Source organism: Phyllobates terribilis, unplaced genomic scaffold, assembly GCF_046119375.1.
Source record: "Phyllobates terribilis strain yellow unplaced genomic scaffold, ASM4611937v1 Scaffold_2__4_contigs__length_985480577, whole genome shotgun sequence".
NCBI classification, from domain to species: Eukaryota; Metazoa; Chordata; class Amphibia; order Anura; family Dendrobatidae; genus Phyllobates; species Phyllobates terribilis.
Genome location: NW_027362762.1, coordinates 946476445 through 946491658, shown reverse-complemented (window position 1 = coordinate 946491658; position 15214 = coordinate 946476445). Strand labels below are relative to the sequence as shown.

General features: G+C 47.0%; 1 protein-coding gene across 2 annotated transcripts in view; it reads right to left on the bottom strand.

Moving 5' to 3' along the window:
- The window catches only part of TMPRSS3 (transmembrane serine protease 3), a 191226-nt gene that overhangs the window by 84590 nt on the left and 91422 nt on the right, over positions 1-15214 (bottom strand). For both annotated transcript variants that reach the window (XM_073670843.1, XM_073670844.1), the window contains 2 exons: positions 13630-13758; positions 12723-12766 (listed from right to left, as the gene is read on the bottom strand). In XM_073670843.1, coding sequence (XP_073526944.1) covers positions 12723-12766; positions 13630-13758 — 173 coding nt within the window. The remainder of the gene's footprint in view (positions 1-12722; positions 12767-13629; positions 13759-15214) is intronic.

Here is a 15214-nt window from a genome sequence, read left to right as displayed (position 1 = left end):
AGATCTCTCGGCTCTGGACGACCTGTGGGTAAGCCAGTCAGCACCTGGAATGTGAACTTCTTCATGTGTAATGCTCCAATCTGGAGCTTAATTTGTACAGACATATTTTGACTGTTTCTGAGTAGGGCTCGTCCTTCTGCTGACAATGCCCAAACCGGCTTCTGGAGTTGTCGGATGGGAATCAGACACCGACTCTTCAAGGCTTTAAGCCCGAAACTTCCGGTAAATCCGAGGCCTTCATTTTCCACGGAGACAGTCATGGTCATCTGTGGAGAGGAAACACTAACGCCAAGGGCAGCCTCTCCTACAGGCCTAATGTCTTGGGATTCTCCAACCTTCGCTGGACAAAGACCGTCAGGGGGTCCCAAACAACCGCAGCGGGACCGCAATCCGATTTTGTGACTGAGTTCTGGCCTCTGCTTTGCCTGACGAACATAGTCATCCTTCATGGATTCTGTGCGGAGAGCTGCCTCTACAGGCTGGGGAACAGGAGGTCTTTGGGAGGACAGAACCTGGCGTGACAGTTTACCTCTACGCCTTGCACGTCTGGACTGCCTCTTGAGGTTGGGAAGGGAAGTATTCTGTGGAGCATTGTCATCCTGTGTGGATTCTGTGTGGGCAGCAGTCTCTTCAGGCTGGAGAACTGGTAGGCTACCTACACACATCACCCATAGGGGCTGCTCCAGGATATTGGGAAGGGAAGCTTTAGCAGAAGCTTCAGGATAAAGATCATCGAAGACCATTAGAAAGGCCATCAGGAAGGCCTGCAGGTCAGAGACGATAGGATCCCATGCTTCCCATAGGGGGGTGATCCATTTCAAGGCATCGCCCGCTAGGTAGGACATCATGAATGCTACTTTAACCCGATCGGTAGGAAAATAGTGAGCATAGAATTTGAAATGCAGCATGCATTGCTCCACAAATGCACGGCTTCGTTTTGGATCCCCATAGTACCGTGGTGGATCCGTAGGAACGAGTGCTGATAGCTCCATTTGGGGCTGGTGCGTAAATCGCCTGAACCTCAGCTTGAGAAAAAATTTTTTCTTAGTGCACGTATTCGCCAGACAAGGATTCAAATGTCTCTGAGAGCGAAGGGCCGTGGGGCTCAACGGGAACCATGGCCTGAGCAAACTGTTATGCTCGCGCCCGTACTGACTGGCGTGAGCGTGATTAGTGATCCCACTGTACCATGAACCAAGGAGTGCCTGGAGGGGTGTAACTAAGTATCAACCCGATCCGACCAAGGTCACAGGGCGGCTCAGTCGACTCCATGAACCAGGGAGGAACTGAGCAGAGGGACCAGGTGCTACTCCAGATCAGACCCCGGTCACAGCTGTTGACCCACACTGGGGAATGCAGGAACAGGCAGGTTAGCTGGTATGCAGACAGGTGGGTACTGGCAGGCATGACTGGTATGACAGCAGGTGGGTACTTAGCAGGCACAGCTGGTATGAAGGCAGGTGGGTACTGGCAGGCACGGCTGGTATGCAGACAGGCAGGTGCTGACAGGCACGGCTGAAATGCAGACAGGCAGATACTGGCAGGTATGAACGCAGGCTGGATAGGGACCAGTACAGACTGGGATACAGGAACAGAGCCGCAGATGCGTTGGACTAGCAGAGCAAAACCGCAGGAGCGATGAACAAGCAGAGCGGAGCAAAACCGCAGGTGCAGTGAGCAAGCAGAGCGGAGCAAAACCGCAGGTGGGGTGAGCAAGCAGAGCGGAGCAAAACCGCAGGTGCGGTGAACAAGCAGAGCGAACCAAACCGCAGGTGCGGTGAACAAGCAGAGTGGAGCAAAACCGCAGGTGCGGTGAGCAAGCAGAGTGGAGCAAAACCGCAGGTGCGGTAAACAAGCGGAGCAGAGCGGAACCGCTGGAGCGGTGAACAAGCAGAGCAGAACAGAACCGCAGGTGCGGTAAACAAGCGGAGCAGAGCGGAACCGCCGGAGCGGTGAACAAGCAGAGCAGAACAGAGCAGAAGGTGAAGGCAGACAGGACAGGGCTCTGTTCACATGGAACAGACTGGAAAATACAGGAAGATGGTTAGAACACAGGAGGTAGATACGGAGGCAGGGAAAGGGGACAAGCAGAACCAGATACACACAAGGTACTTACAATGAAGTAGCGAGTGGACACAAAACTCACAAACAGAAGTACAGAGACAACGAGTTGGAGTTAGGTGCAGGTTCACACACTGCAGGAAAAGGGAAGATACGGACATAGAGAGAACCAAGTAATGGGCTAGGACACTGTTCAGACAGGAACTGAACCGGGAACAAGATACAGGAACGAGCCTGGGAACTCAGCCCCCAGGGTGGCGGAAACAGACTAGAAGAGATACAGGTAGCGCGCTGGGTACTCGGCCCCCAGGGTGGCGGAAACAGACTAGAAGTCACAGGTACAGGAAAAGGCCCTGGGTACTCAGCCCCCAGGGTGGCGGACAGACTAGAGTCAGGACAGGACCTGGCACCTCAGTTGCAAAAGACAAACTGAGTGAAAGTCATGCTCAGGCACCTCCTACTGGGTGGAGGGGATTTAAGTATCCAGTCACTCACAGCAATAGGCTGGGGATGCATTAGGACTGTGCACACAGTAGCTATAAGAAACAAACAGAAAGCCGCACCGACGCCCTAAGCAATCAGACAAGAGACATGGTCAGAGCAGGTACTGGAGCAAAGAGTGCAGCATGGACTGACAGGTAAGATTGCGATCTTTCATAGTGGGAGGTGGTGCACCATGCAAGCACGCCGCCAGGGATGTTACAGTTCCCATTATTAGGAAGTGGGTCTCACATTGTGTTTGCCTATGCAGTGAATGCAAGGGTTGCCAAAAATTTGGAGGCACTCCATTGCCCCTTGGAAGAGACGTGGAAGTCAGAGGGCCTCCTGAAAACAATGTTCCCATTATTTGGAAATGGGTCTCCCATTGTGTTTGCCTATGCAGTGAATGCAAGGGTTGCCAAAAATTTGGAGGCACTCCAATGCCCCTTGGAAGAGACGTAGAGGAGGGCCTCCTGAAAGAAAAAATGTTCCCATTATTAGATAGTGGGTCTCCCATTGTGTTTGCCTATGCAGTGAATGCATGGGCTGGCAAAAATTGGGAGGCACTCCAATGCCCCTTAGAAGAGACGTGGAGGAGGGCCTCATAAAAAAATGTTCCCATTAGAAAGGAGGGGGTCTCCTATACTTGTAATGCCCATGTACTAAGTGTATGGGCTGACAAACATTTACCCCTGGGGGGTATACATGAGCATACCGTCTAAAAATTTTTTTTACTGGAATCATAAACACCTTTTAAAAAATTATGTGGGTGTTGCATCATGGACCATGGTCACCCTTGTGATATGGTGGTGGAGGATGAGGATGAGGAGAAGGAGGAGGACCTGAGAAAATAGCCAAAATCAGGAAGCGTATACCCATGTGTGGGTGTGAAGAGGTGCATGGGAATACACCACCCAAAAAAAGACACTGGATTTCAGTTTATGTTAGGCTGCTATCATTCGGTGGTGTTGAAAAGTCTGGCCCAATCCAGCCCTTGTTCATTTTTATAAGAGTCAGCATGTCAGCATTTTCAGTTGACAGGCGGATGCGCTTATCAGTTATAATTCCACCGGCGGCACTAAAAACCCGCTCTGATAAAACGCTGGCAGCAGGGCAGGCCAGGACCTCCAAGGCATAGAGAGCCAGTTCATTCCACATATCCAGCTTGGATACCCAATAATTATAAGGCACAGAGGAATCAAGGAGGACGTTGGTACGGTCGGCAAGGTACTCCCTCAGCATCTTCCCAAACTTTCCACTACTTGTGAGAGTACCCCGTGCCTCAGGGCCTGTGCGATGGGAGGGTCTGAGAAAACAGTCCCAGAACTTTGACAGTGTTCCCCTGCCTCTGCTGGATTGCATTTGTGTCTCTCTCGCCTGTACTCCTTGGTTGTCAAATGAACTGAGACCTCTGCCACCAGCGTTTTCCGATGGGAATTTTTTTAATAGTTCCGCAACAAGGGCCTTCTGGTACAGTCCCATTTTTGTAAACCTGTCCGCCTCAGGAATAAGAGATATAAAGTTCTCCTTGTAGTGTGGGTCTAGAAGTGTCACCAACCAGTAATGACTGTCATCCAAAATTTTGAGAACGTGAGGGTCATGGGAAAGGCAGCGTAACATAAACTCAGCCATGCGTGCCAGACTGCTAACAGGCAAGACTTTCGTGTCCTCACCAAGAGGATGACTGACCATGCTCTCCTCCTCCTCTCTGTCCTCTGGCCATCCACGCTGGACAGATGGTATGACAGTTGTGCAGGTAGTAGCGTCTATAGTGCATGAAACTAGCTCCTGTTCTTCCTCCTCCTCCTCCTCTTCCTCATTGTCATCCAATCCACGTTGGGATGAGATGAGGCTGGGCTGTGTGTAATCACCCTGTATGGTTCCTTGCTCCATCTCATCGTGCTCCGCCTACAATGCATCCTCTTTGATTGTGAGCATAGAGCATTTCAGAAGACAGAGAAGAGGGATGGTGGCGCTAATTATGGCGTCATCGCTGCTCACCATCTTGGTGGAGTCCTCAAAGTTTTGGAGGATGCATTTTTGGAAGTGCATTGAGGTGAAGGGTGCATTGCTGGAAAAGGGAAAAAAAAAAAACTCTTTAAATCTCTTAGTTTGCGAGTGTGAACGAGCTGCGTGTGTCCAGAGCGTAAGTGCGAAAGAAAGTAAGTGTGTGACTTGTTTTTCAGTGAAGAGGTATTGGGAATCCTGCAGAAAATACCTGTGTGAATTGCGGTGAGTGCTGCTGACGCGCCCCCTGGGCCAGTGTCGCGCAGCGTTGCGCACGCGGGAGCTTACCCGGAGCCGGATCTGTTGAGGGTTGTAGTCTAGTGGCGGTGACCCGGTCCGTGCCCAGGGTGTCGAACTAAGTGGCAGTCTATGGCAGTAGATGTTGGACGACTACGCCACCCGTTGAATGCAGCTAAGGAGCTGCTGCTGCAGGGCAGACCGCTGAGGCCGGTGGTAGGATTGTGCAGCGTGATAGTATAACCCCCAACGGGAGGGGTATGGCCTCAGGGCAGCCGACGTGGATGATGGGGGTAGCAGGAACAACTCGGAGACTGTACGGTGTAGTTCAGGGTCTTTACTGGTGACAACGATAGACCCTCCCGGAGTACTGGCTAGCGATTGGGGCCTGGTCAGTCCTTGAGCAGATGGGATCTCCCCTGGCCAGGCGGAGTTGTAGGCCTCCCAAACTAACTGTACTCTTCTGGCTACCTTGCTAGAGGCGGGTAAAAGTAGCCCACGTCCCTGAGTGTACCGTGTGGTGCTCACCCGTATGGCCGGTGACTCGGGGCCTTCTAGTAGCTTCCGCTCCACGACGGCGGTGCTGGTCCCATGCGTGTGACCGTGCCTTCGGGCTTCTTGGCCAGAGGACCTGAAATCCCCTGCCTGACGGATTCTGCTGCTGGGTAGGAGTTAGTCCCCACAGCCTCGGACTCCGGGTCCGGTAAGAAATCTTCTCAGTCAGGGCGAGCTCTGCAGCTGCCAGCCCCTGACTCCTTGTAACACTGCTCCCACAGAGCTCCTGTTGTTTCTTCCCATAGCTGCTTCTCTTCTCTGTCTCTACTTCTGGCATGGCCCAGGAGCTGGGCCCAGCCGGAGCCACAGCTCCCTGTCAGCCCTCCTGGCTCAACTCTCCCTCTGAACTCTCTAACCCTGCCTCAGCCCCAGGTTTACATAGGGGAAGTTCTTCCCCTCCCAGGACTGGGCAGGAGGTGTGGCATGCATAGGATTCCTGACCAAGAGACCTCCCACCTGCTCTCAGACATAACATTGCCGTTACTGTGGAAACCAGACCCCTGGGGTGCCACACTGCATTGTGACCTGCTGAGTGCTTTTCTACCTGTTTAGATTTATTGGGTTTTTTAGAACCTATTTTCTCCCTACAGTTTTAGTTTCTTAGTTTACTACCTGTGTATTTAAGGGTTAACTACATTGCACTAAAATCCTGAGCTGTAGCTTTACTCACAAGGGGTTAATTAAGGGGAAGGTGTCATATTTAAGGGTTTATAAGGGGCAGCTGATTGGGCATCCAGTCCTTTGGAAGTGCATTGAGGTGAAGGGTGCATTGCTGGAAAAGGGGAAAAAAAAAAAAAAAACTCTTTAAATCTCGTAGTTTGCGAGTGTGAACGAGCTGCGTGTCCGGAGCGTAAGTGCGAAAGAAAGTAAGTGTGTGACTTGTTTTTCAGTGAAGAGGTATTGGGAATCCTGCAGAAAATACCTGTGTGAATTGCGGTGAGTGCTGTATTGTGACCTGCTGAGTGCTTTTCTGCCTGTTTAGATTTATTGGGTTTTTTAGAACCTATTTTATCGCTACAGTTTTAGTTTCTTAGTTTACTACCTGTGTATTTAAGGGTTAACTACATTGCACTAAAATCCTGAGTTGTAGCTATACTCACAAGGGATTAATTAAGGGGAAGGGGTCATAATTAAGGGTTTATAAGGGGCAGCTGGTTGGGCATCCAGTCCTTTGGAAGTGCATTGAGGTGAAGGGTGCATTGCTGGAAAAGGGAGAAAAAAAAAAAAAAACTCTTTAAATCTCTTAGTTTGCGAGTGTGAACGAGCTGCGTGTGTCCGGAGCGTAAGTGCGAAAGAAAGTAAGTGTGTGACTTGTTTTTCAGTGAAGAGGTATTGGGAATCCTGCAGAAAATACCTGTGTGAATTGCGGTGAGTGCTGCATTGTGACCTGCTGAGTGCTTTTCTACCTGTTTAGATTTATTGGGTTTTTTAGAACCTATTTTCTTCCTACAGTTTTAGTTTCTTAGTTTACTACCTGTGTATTTAAGGGTTAACTACATTGCACTAAAATCCTGAGTTGTAGCTTTACTCACAAGGGTTTAATTAAGGGGAAGGGGTCATAATTAAGGGTTTATAAGGGGCAGCTGGTTGGGCATCCAGTCCTTTGGAAGTGCATTGAGGTGAAGGGTGCATTGCTGGTAAAGGGAAAAAAAAAAAAAAAAAAACTCTTTAAATCTTAGTTTGCGAGTGTGAACGAGCTGCGTGTGTCCGGAGCATAAGTGCGAACGAAAGTAAGTGTGTGACTTGTTTTTCAGTGAAGAGGTATTGGGAATCCTGCAGAAAATACCTGTGTGAATTGCGGTGAGTGCTGCATTGTGACCTGCTCAGTGCTTTTCTACCTGTTTAGATTTATTGGGTTTTTTAGAACCTATTTTCTCCCTACAGTTTTAGTTTCTTAGTTTACTACCTGTGTATTTAAGGGTTAACTACATTGCACTAAAATCCTGAGTTGTAGCTTTACTCACAAGGGGTTCATTAAGGGGAAGGGGTCATAATTAAGGGTTTATAAGGGGCAGCTGGTTCGGCATCCAGTCCTTTGGAAGTGCATTGAGGTGAAGGGTGCATTGCTGGAAAAGGGGAAAAAAAAAAAACTCTTTAAATCTCTTAGTTTGCGAGTGTGAACGAGCTGCGTGTGTCCGGAGCGTAAGTGCGAACGAAAGTAAGTGTGTGACTTGTTTTTCAGTGACTTTGGATTCAGGGACTTTGGAAGGGAGGACTTTAGACTGAATTGCTGACTGTAATTCATTAATTCTTTACTTTTCTTTTTAGTTAATATTCTGTCTATTGCAATCCCCATTAGGAAATGAGCTCCATTATTGACAATGCTATCCAGTGTACATCTTGCCACATGTATGTATTCCTTGAACAGCCGGTCGGGGTTGCTTACTGCTGCGCGAGATGTGTGCACGCTGTGTGTTTGGAAGCCCAGATACTGGATCTAAATGAGCAGCTGGCAACACTGAGATCCATTGACAACATCGAAAGGAGTCTGCTGCTCACTGAGCAGCAGCTCACTGGGGTAGATGTGGGGGAGGGTGGTAGTCGGGAGCTGCAGGACAGTGAGGTCGCAAGTTGGGTGACAGTTAGAAGGGGTGGTAGAGGGAAGAGTGCCAGGGAGGCTAGTCCTGATCTGGCACACCCCAATAAGTTTGCAAAGTTGACAGATGAGGGGAGTGACGGTACAGGGGTAGTACTACTGCAGCAAAGCTTGTCCCCTGAAAGCTGGAGGGAGTGTCAGCTCCAGTAAAGAGGGAAATAGGAGAGTAGGGCAGGCCAGGCAGGTGCTGGTAGTGGGGGACTCAATTATTAGGGGAACAGATAGGGCAATCTGTCACAAAGACAGGGATCGTCGAACAGTGTGCTGCCTACCTGGCGCTTGAGTCCGGCACATCGCTGATCGGGTTGACAGATTACTGGGAGGGGCTGGTGAGGACCCAGCGGTCATGGTGCACATTGGCACAAATGACAAACTTAGAGGTAGGTGGAAGATCCTTAAAGATGATTTCAGGGAATTAGGCTGCAAGCTGAAAGCAAGGACCTCCAAGGTGGTATTCTCTGAAATACTACCGGTACCACGTGCTACGCAAGAGAGGCAACGGGAGATTAGGGAGATAAATAAGTGGCTCAAGAACTGGTGTAGGAAGGAGGGATTTGGGTTCCTGGAGAACTGGGCCGACTTCTCAGTTGGCTACAGACTCTACGCTAGGGACCGGCTGCACCTTAATGGGGAGGGTGCAGCTGTGTTGGGGGAGAAAATGGCTAGAAGGTTGGAGGAGTGTTTAAACTAGGGATTGGGGGGGGGGTATTCATTTTATAGGTGGGGAAAATAGTGCAGATAGTGACCTGGGAACAAATAAAGAAATTGGGGGTGAGGTTAGAACAGTCAATAAAGTAAGAAGGAATAGAGGTACAGGGAGATACATAAAATGCATGTACACTAATGCCAGACGCCTCACCAACAAAATGGAGGAATTAGAATTAATTTTGTTGGAAAATAATTATGACATGGTGGGGATATCTGAGACGTGGCTGGACGAGAGCCATGACTGGGAAGTTAATTTACAGGGCTATAGTCTGTTCAGAAATGACCGTACAAACAAGTAAGGGGGGGGGGGGTGTTTATATGTAAAATCATCCTTAAAACCTGTCTTGCGGGAGGATATATGTGAATCTAATGAAAATGTAGAGTCCCTGTGGGTGGAGATAAGGGGAGGGGGAAAAATAATACATTTCTGATAGGGGTTTGTTATAAGTCTCCAAAAATAATGGAAATAGCGGAGACTATCCTCGTAAAGCAAATAGATGAAGCAGCGACTCAAAGAGAAGTCATTATTATGGGAGACTTCAACTACCCTGAAATACATTGGGGGACAGAAACATGAAGTTCAAGCAAAGGAAATAGGTTTTTGACAACTATGAGAGACAATTACCTTTCACAACTGGTTCAGGACCCAATAAGAAGGGAGGCACTGCTAGACCTAATATTAACCAATAGGCCAGACCGCATATCAAATATACGAGTTGGGGGTCACTTGGGTAATAGTGATCACAAAATAATACGTTTTCATGTAACCTTTAATAAGATGTGTTGTAGAGGGGTTACAAGGACACTAAACTTCAGGAAGGCAAATTTCCAACGGTTAAGAGATGATCTTAGTGCAATAAACTGGGACGATATCCTGAGACATAAAGCTACACAAAGCAAATGGGAGACATTTATTAACATCCTGAATAGGACCTGTGCACAATATATATATACCCCTTGGGAATAAACATGCTAGAAATAGGAGGAAACCACTATGGCTAAATAGAGCTGTAAGGGGCGCAATAAGTGACAAAGAAAGCATTTAGAGAACTAAAGCAAGTAGGTAGTGATGAGGCATCAAATAAATATAGAAAATTAAATAAATTCTGTAAAAAACAAATCAAGGCAGCAAAGATTGAGGCAGAGAGAATCATTGCCAGAGAAAGTAAAAATAACTCCAAAATATTCTTTAACTACATAAATAGTAAATAGTAATAGTCTGGGTGAAATGGTGGATGAGGATGAGGAAAAAGCCAATATGCTAAATGATTTTTTTTCAACCGTATTTACACAAGAAAATCGCATGACAGAAAACATGATTAGTGATAACAAAAATTCTCCAGTAAATGTCACTTGTTTAACCCAGCAGGAAGTACGGCGGCGGCTAAAAATCACTAAAGTTGACAAATCCCCGGGCCCGGATGGGATACACCCTCGAGTACTGCAGGAATTAAGTAATGTCATAGATAGACCATTATTTTTAATCTTTAAAGATTCCATAATAACAGGGTCTGTACCACAGGACTGGCGTATAGCAAATGTGGCGCCAATATTCAAAAAGGGGACAAAAACTGAACTTGGAAATTATAGGCCGGTAAGCTTAACCTCTACTGTGGGTAAAATCCTGGAGGGTTTCCTAAGAGATGCTATACTAGAGTATCTGAAGAAGAATAACCTCATGACCCAATATCAACATGGGTTTACGAGGGACCGTTCCTGTCAAACTAATCTGATCAGTTTTTATGAGGAGGCAAGTTCTGGACTGGACCAAGGAAATGCGGTGGATGTTGTGTATATGGACTTTTCAAAAGCTTTTGATACGGTTCCACACAAAAGGTTGATACATAAAATGAGAACATTGGGGATAGGGGAAAATATATGTATGTGGGTTAAGAATTGGCTCAGTGATAGGAAACAAAGGGTGGTTATTAATGGAAAACACTCAGACTGGGTCTCAGTTAAGAGTGGTGTACCACAGGGGTCAGTATTGGGCCCCCTTCTTTTTAACATATTTATTAATGACCTTGTAGGGGGCATACAGAGTAATATTTCAATATTTGCAGATGACACTAAACTCTGCAGGGTAATCAATACAGAGGAGGACAATTTTATATTACAGGAGGATCTATGTAAACTAGAAGCTTGGGCTGATAAATGGCAAATGAGCTTTAATGGGGATAAATGTAAGGTAATGCACTTGGGCAGAGGAAATAAAATGTATAATTATATGCTCAATTGTAAAACACTGGGCAAAACTGTCACTGAAAAAGACCTGGGTGTATTGGTGGACGACAAGCTCACGTTTAGTGGCCAGTGTCAGGCTGCTGCTGCAAAGGCAAATAAAATAATGGGATGCATTAAAAGAGGCATAGATGCTCATGAGGAGAAGATAATTTTACCTCTATACAAGTCACTAGTGCGACCACACTTAGAATACTGTGTACAGTTCTGGTCTCCGGTGTATAAGAAAGACATGGCTGAACTAGAGCGGGTGCAGAGAAGAGCGACCAAGGTTATTAGAGGACTGGGGGGTCTGCAATACCAAGACAGGTTATTAGAGGACTGGGGGGTCTGCAATACCAAGACAGGTTATTACACTTGGGGTTATTTACTGTGGAAAAACGAAGGCTTAGGGGTGATCTTATTACTATGTACAATTATATGAGGGGACAGTACAAAGACCTTTCTACTGATCTTTTTACTCTGAGGCCTGAGACGGGGACAAGGGGGCATCTTCTACGTCTGGAGGAAAGAAGGTTTAATCATAATCATAGACGGGGATTCTTTACTGTAAGAGCAGTGAGACTATGGAGCTCTCTGCCGCATGATGTTGTAATGAGTGATTCACTACTAAAATTTAAGAAGGGCATGGATGCCTTTCTTGAAAAGTATAATATTACAGGTTATAAATACTAGATTCCTTTATAGGGCGTTGATCCAGGGAACTAGTCTGATTGTCGTATGGAGTCGGGAAGGAATTTTTTTCCCCAATGTGGAGCTTAGTGTTTGCCACATGGGTTTTTTTTGCCTTCCTCTGGATCAACAAGTTAGGCTATGGGTTGATGAACTAGATGGACTTAGTCTTCCTTCAACCTTAAAAAACTATGTTACTATGTTATATATGTCTGACATCCATGTTCACTCCTGTGGTCTTATGTGTGGAGTCTGAACTGAATACCGACGGCCTTGTTGATGCTGGTAGTCAACAACTGCCCTCTTCTGCTCACAAATCCTTCCCAACATCTGCAGTGTAGAGTTCCCATGCGTGGGGACATCACACACCAGTCTGTGATCCGGAAGCTGCAAACGCTGCTGGAACACGACAATTGCGGCGGAAGCTGTAGCTGACTTTCTAAAATGGGCACACAGGCGGCGTACTTTAACAAGCAGATCTGGCAGCTCCGGGTAGGATTTGAGAAACCGCTGAACCACGAGGTTAAGCACATGGGCCAGGCATGGTACGTGTGTGAGCTCGCCTCGCCTCAGAGCCGCCACTGTCTGATCCGGAGTGACTGCGACGAGCATGGCGGAGCCGGTCTGATATAGACCTGATGACGCTGTGCGGCCAGCCAATCACTGTAATGCCACAACCAACATGGCTATGGCATTACAGTGCATGGCAGGCTCTAAAGAGCGCCAAACATGTAGGGAGGGGACCCGAGCATCCGCCCGAGCATCTCGCAAGTACTCGGCGAGCTCCGAGAATCTCGAGTACTGAGATGCTCGGACGAGTACCGAGCACTTGCGAGTATGCTCGCTCATCACTAATAAAGACCCCAAAATAGATCAAAAAATATATTTTTTTCATGAAAACCAACAAACTACTTTTTTTGTCACAAATCTGATTAATAACTCACTAAATGATGGAGAAATGTGAGTGTCAATAAAGCTAATTGAAACTTTATTGACACTGTACAAATCCTGGCAGTAATCACAGCGTGCCACCCACCATCTCTGCCTGCATTAGTAATCAGATTTTTTATTTTTATTTTAAATATGTGACGAATCCCTATCTTCAAGCTGTTCCTCAACATTTCATAATATCTCCTTCACCCTCAGATCAATATTGAATACTCACCCACGCACTTTACTGTGGTGACGTTTCCTGAAGAGCAGAATTCCCTAAAATAAGAAGAAAAAAGAAATCGTGAATGCCTCTATATTTTAATTTGTAAACTATATTGACTCAACATTTATAATAAAAGGAGTATTTTGCGCCAAAATTATTAAAATTCAACCAACCTTTAATAAAGTTAATAAAGTTTTAGTTGGTTTTCAAGTCAAAAAGTGAAATCTACGCGTTCTAGTGCACATTTGTTTCAAAATTTGCCATGTTTTCTGACGTAAAGATTTAAAGAGCAACTAAACTTTAAATTTTTAGTTAAAGTTTAGTAAAGTAATAAATGTCTAAAAGTTATTGCCCACTTCTCCTTACTGGTACTCCGTGACCGCTTAGATCAACTTTGGGCAAATGGAAAATTTTGCCCAATTTGCAACTATTCCAAAGTTTTTATGTAGTTTTCAACTTTTTGTGACTTAATTTACCCTCAAAAAATGGTTCATAAACAATGGCTGGTGCCTTAACTGGTATAAAACATTGATACACGGGGTTCAGATATTTACAATGAGGAAATGTCCCAAATTGCACTAAATATTTTTGAGTGCAAATGCAATGAAAAATGTCTCCTATCGTGTTTCTCCACACTGGACGATCCAAATTTATTAGGAGGGTTCCTTGAAAATCAGCTGTAATGGGTGGAGAAGCCTAGAAGTAAGGTGTTCAATTTTCCAGCAGCTCCCCCACAGGAGAAATGAGGTATTACACAGCGTCCATTCACATCAATGACTGTCTATATAATGCAGGACAGGACGGGACATCCAGAGACGGAAGATCTGTCCTCCCCGGTCACTCTTTAGTACCTCACCGTAGTGTTACCACCTATATTCGTGGTACTTGGTGCAGAGGGATCGGCATCACTACTTACTGCCCCTGTATAATCTGCTGGATCAGTGTTTCCCGCATGTCAGGATTAGAAGATTTAGCTATAGACACAAATTCTCGCCTAAACTGTTCCTCCACAGCGGTCACTGGCACAGAGCCGGTGCTCACAAAACTGCAAAGTAAAGGAAGAAAAATGAGCGCAGGGATGAGAAAAAAAATCTGCAAGAAAATACACTACTCAAAAAAATAAAGTGAACACTGAAATAACCCATCCTAGATCTGAATGAATGAAATATTCTCATTGAATACTTTGTTCTGTACAAAGTTGAATGTGCTGACAACAAAATCACACAAAAATCATTAAAGGAAATCAAATTTATTAACCAATGGAGGCCTGGATTTGGAGTCACCCCCAAAATTAAAGTGGAAAAACACACTACAGGCTGATCCAACTTTGATGTAATGTCCTTAAAACAAGTCACAATGAGGCTGAGTATTGTGTGTGGCCTCCACGTGCCTGTATGACCTCCCTACAACGCCTGGGCATGCTCCTGATGAGGCTCAGTATTGTGTGTGGCCTCCACGTGCCTGTATGACCTCCCTACAACGCCTGGGCATGCTCCTGATGAGGCTGAGTATTGTGTGTAGCCTCCACGTGCCTGTATGACCTCCCTACAACGCCTGGGCATGCTCCTGATGAGGCTCAGTATTGTGTGTGGCCTCCACATGCCAGTATGACCTCCCTACAATGCCTGGGCATGCTCCTGATGAGGCTGAGTATTGTGTGTGGTCTCCACGTGCCTGTATGACCTCCCTACAATGCCTGGGCATGCTCCTGATGAGGCTGAGTATTGTGTGTGGCCTCCACGTGCCTGTATGACCCCCCTACAACGCCTGGGCATGCTCCTGATGAGGCTCAGTATTGTGTGTGGCCTCCACGTGCCTGTATGACCTCCCTACAATGCCTGGGCATGCTCCTGATGAGGCTGAGTATTGTGTGTGGCCTCCACGTGCCTGTATGACCTTCCTACAACGCCTGGGCATGCTCCTGATGAGGCTGAGTATTGTGTGTGGCCTCCACGTGCCTGTATGACCCCCCTACAACGCCTGGGCATGCTCCTGATGAGGCTCAGTATTGTGTGTGGCCTCCATGTGCCTGTATGACCCCCCTACAATGCCTGGGCATGCTCCTGATGAGGCTCAGTATTGTGTGTGGCCTCCACGTGCCTGTATGACCTCCCTACAACGCCTGGGCATGCTCCTGATGAGGCTGAGTATTGTGTGTGGCCTCCACGTGCCTGTATGACCTCCCTACAATGCCTGGGCATGCTCCTGATGAGGTTGTCGATGGTCTCCTGTGGGATCTCCTCCCAGACCTGGACTAAAGCATCCGCCAACTCTTGGACAGTCTATTGTGCAACATGACGTTGGTGGATGGAGCGAGACATGATGTCCCAGATGTGCTCAATCGGATTCAGGTCTGGGGAACGTGAGGGCCAGTCCATAGCTTCAATGCCTTCATCTTGCAGGAACTGCTGACACACTCCAGCCACATGAGGTCTGGCATTGTCCTGCATTAGGAGGAATCCAGGGCCAACCGCACCAGCATATGGTCTCACAAGGGGTGT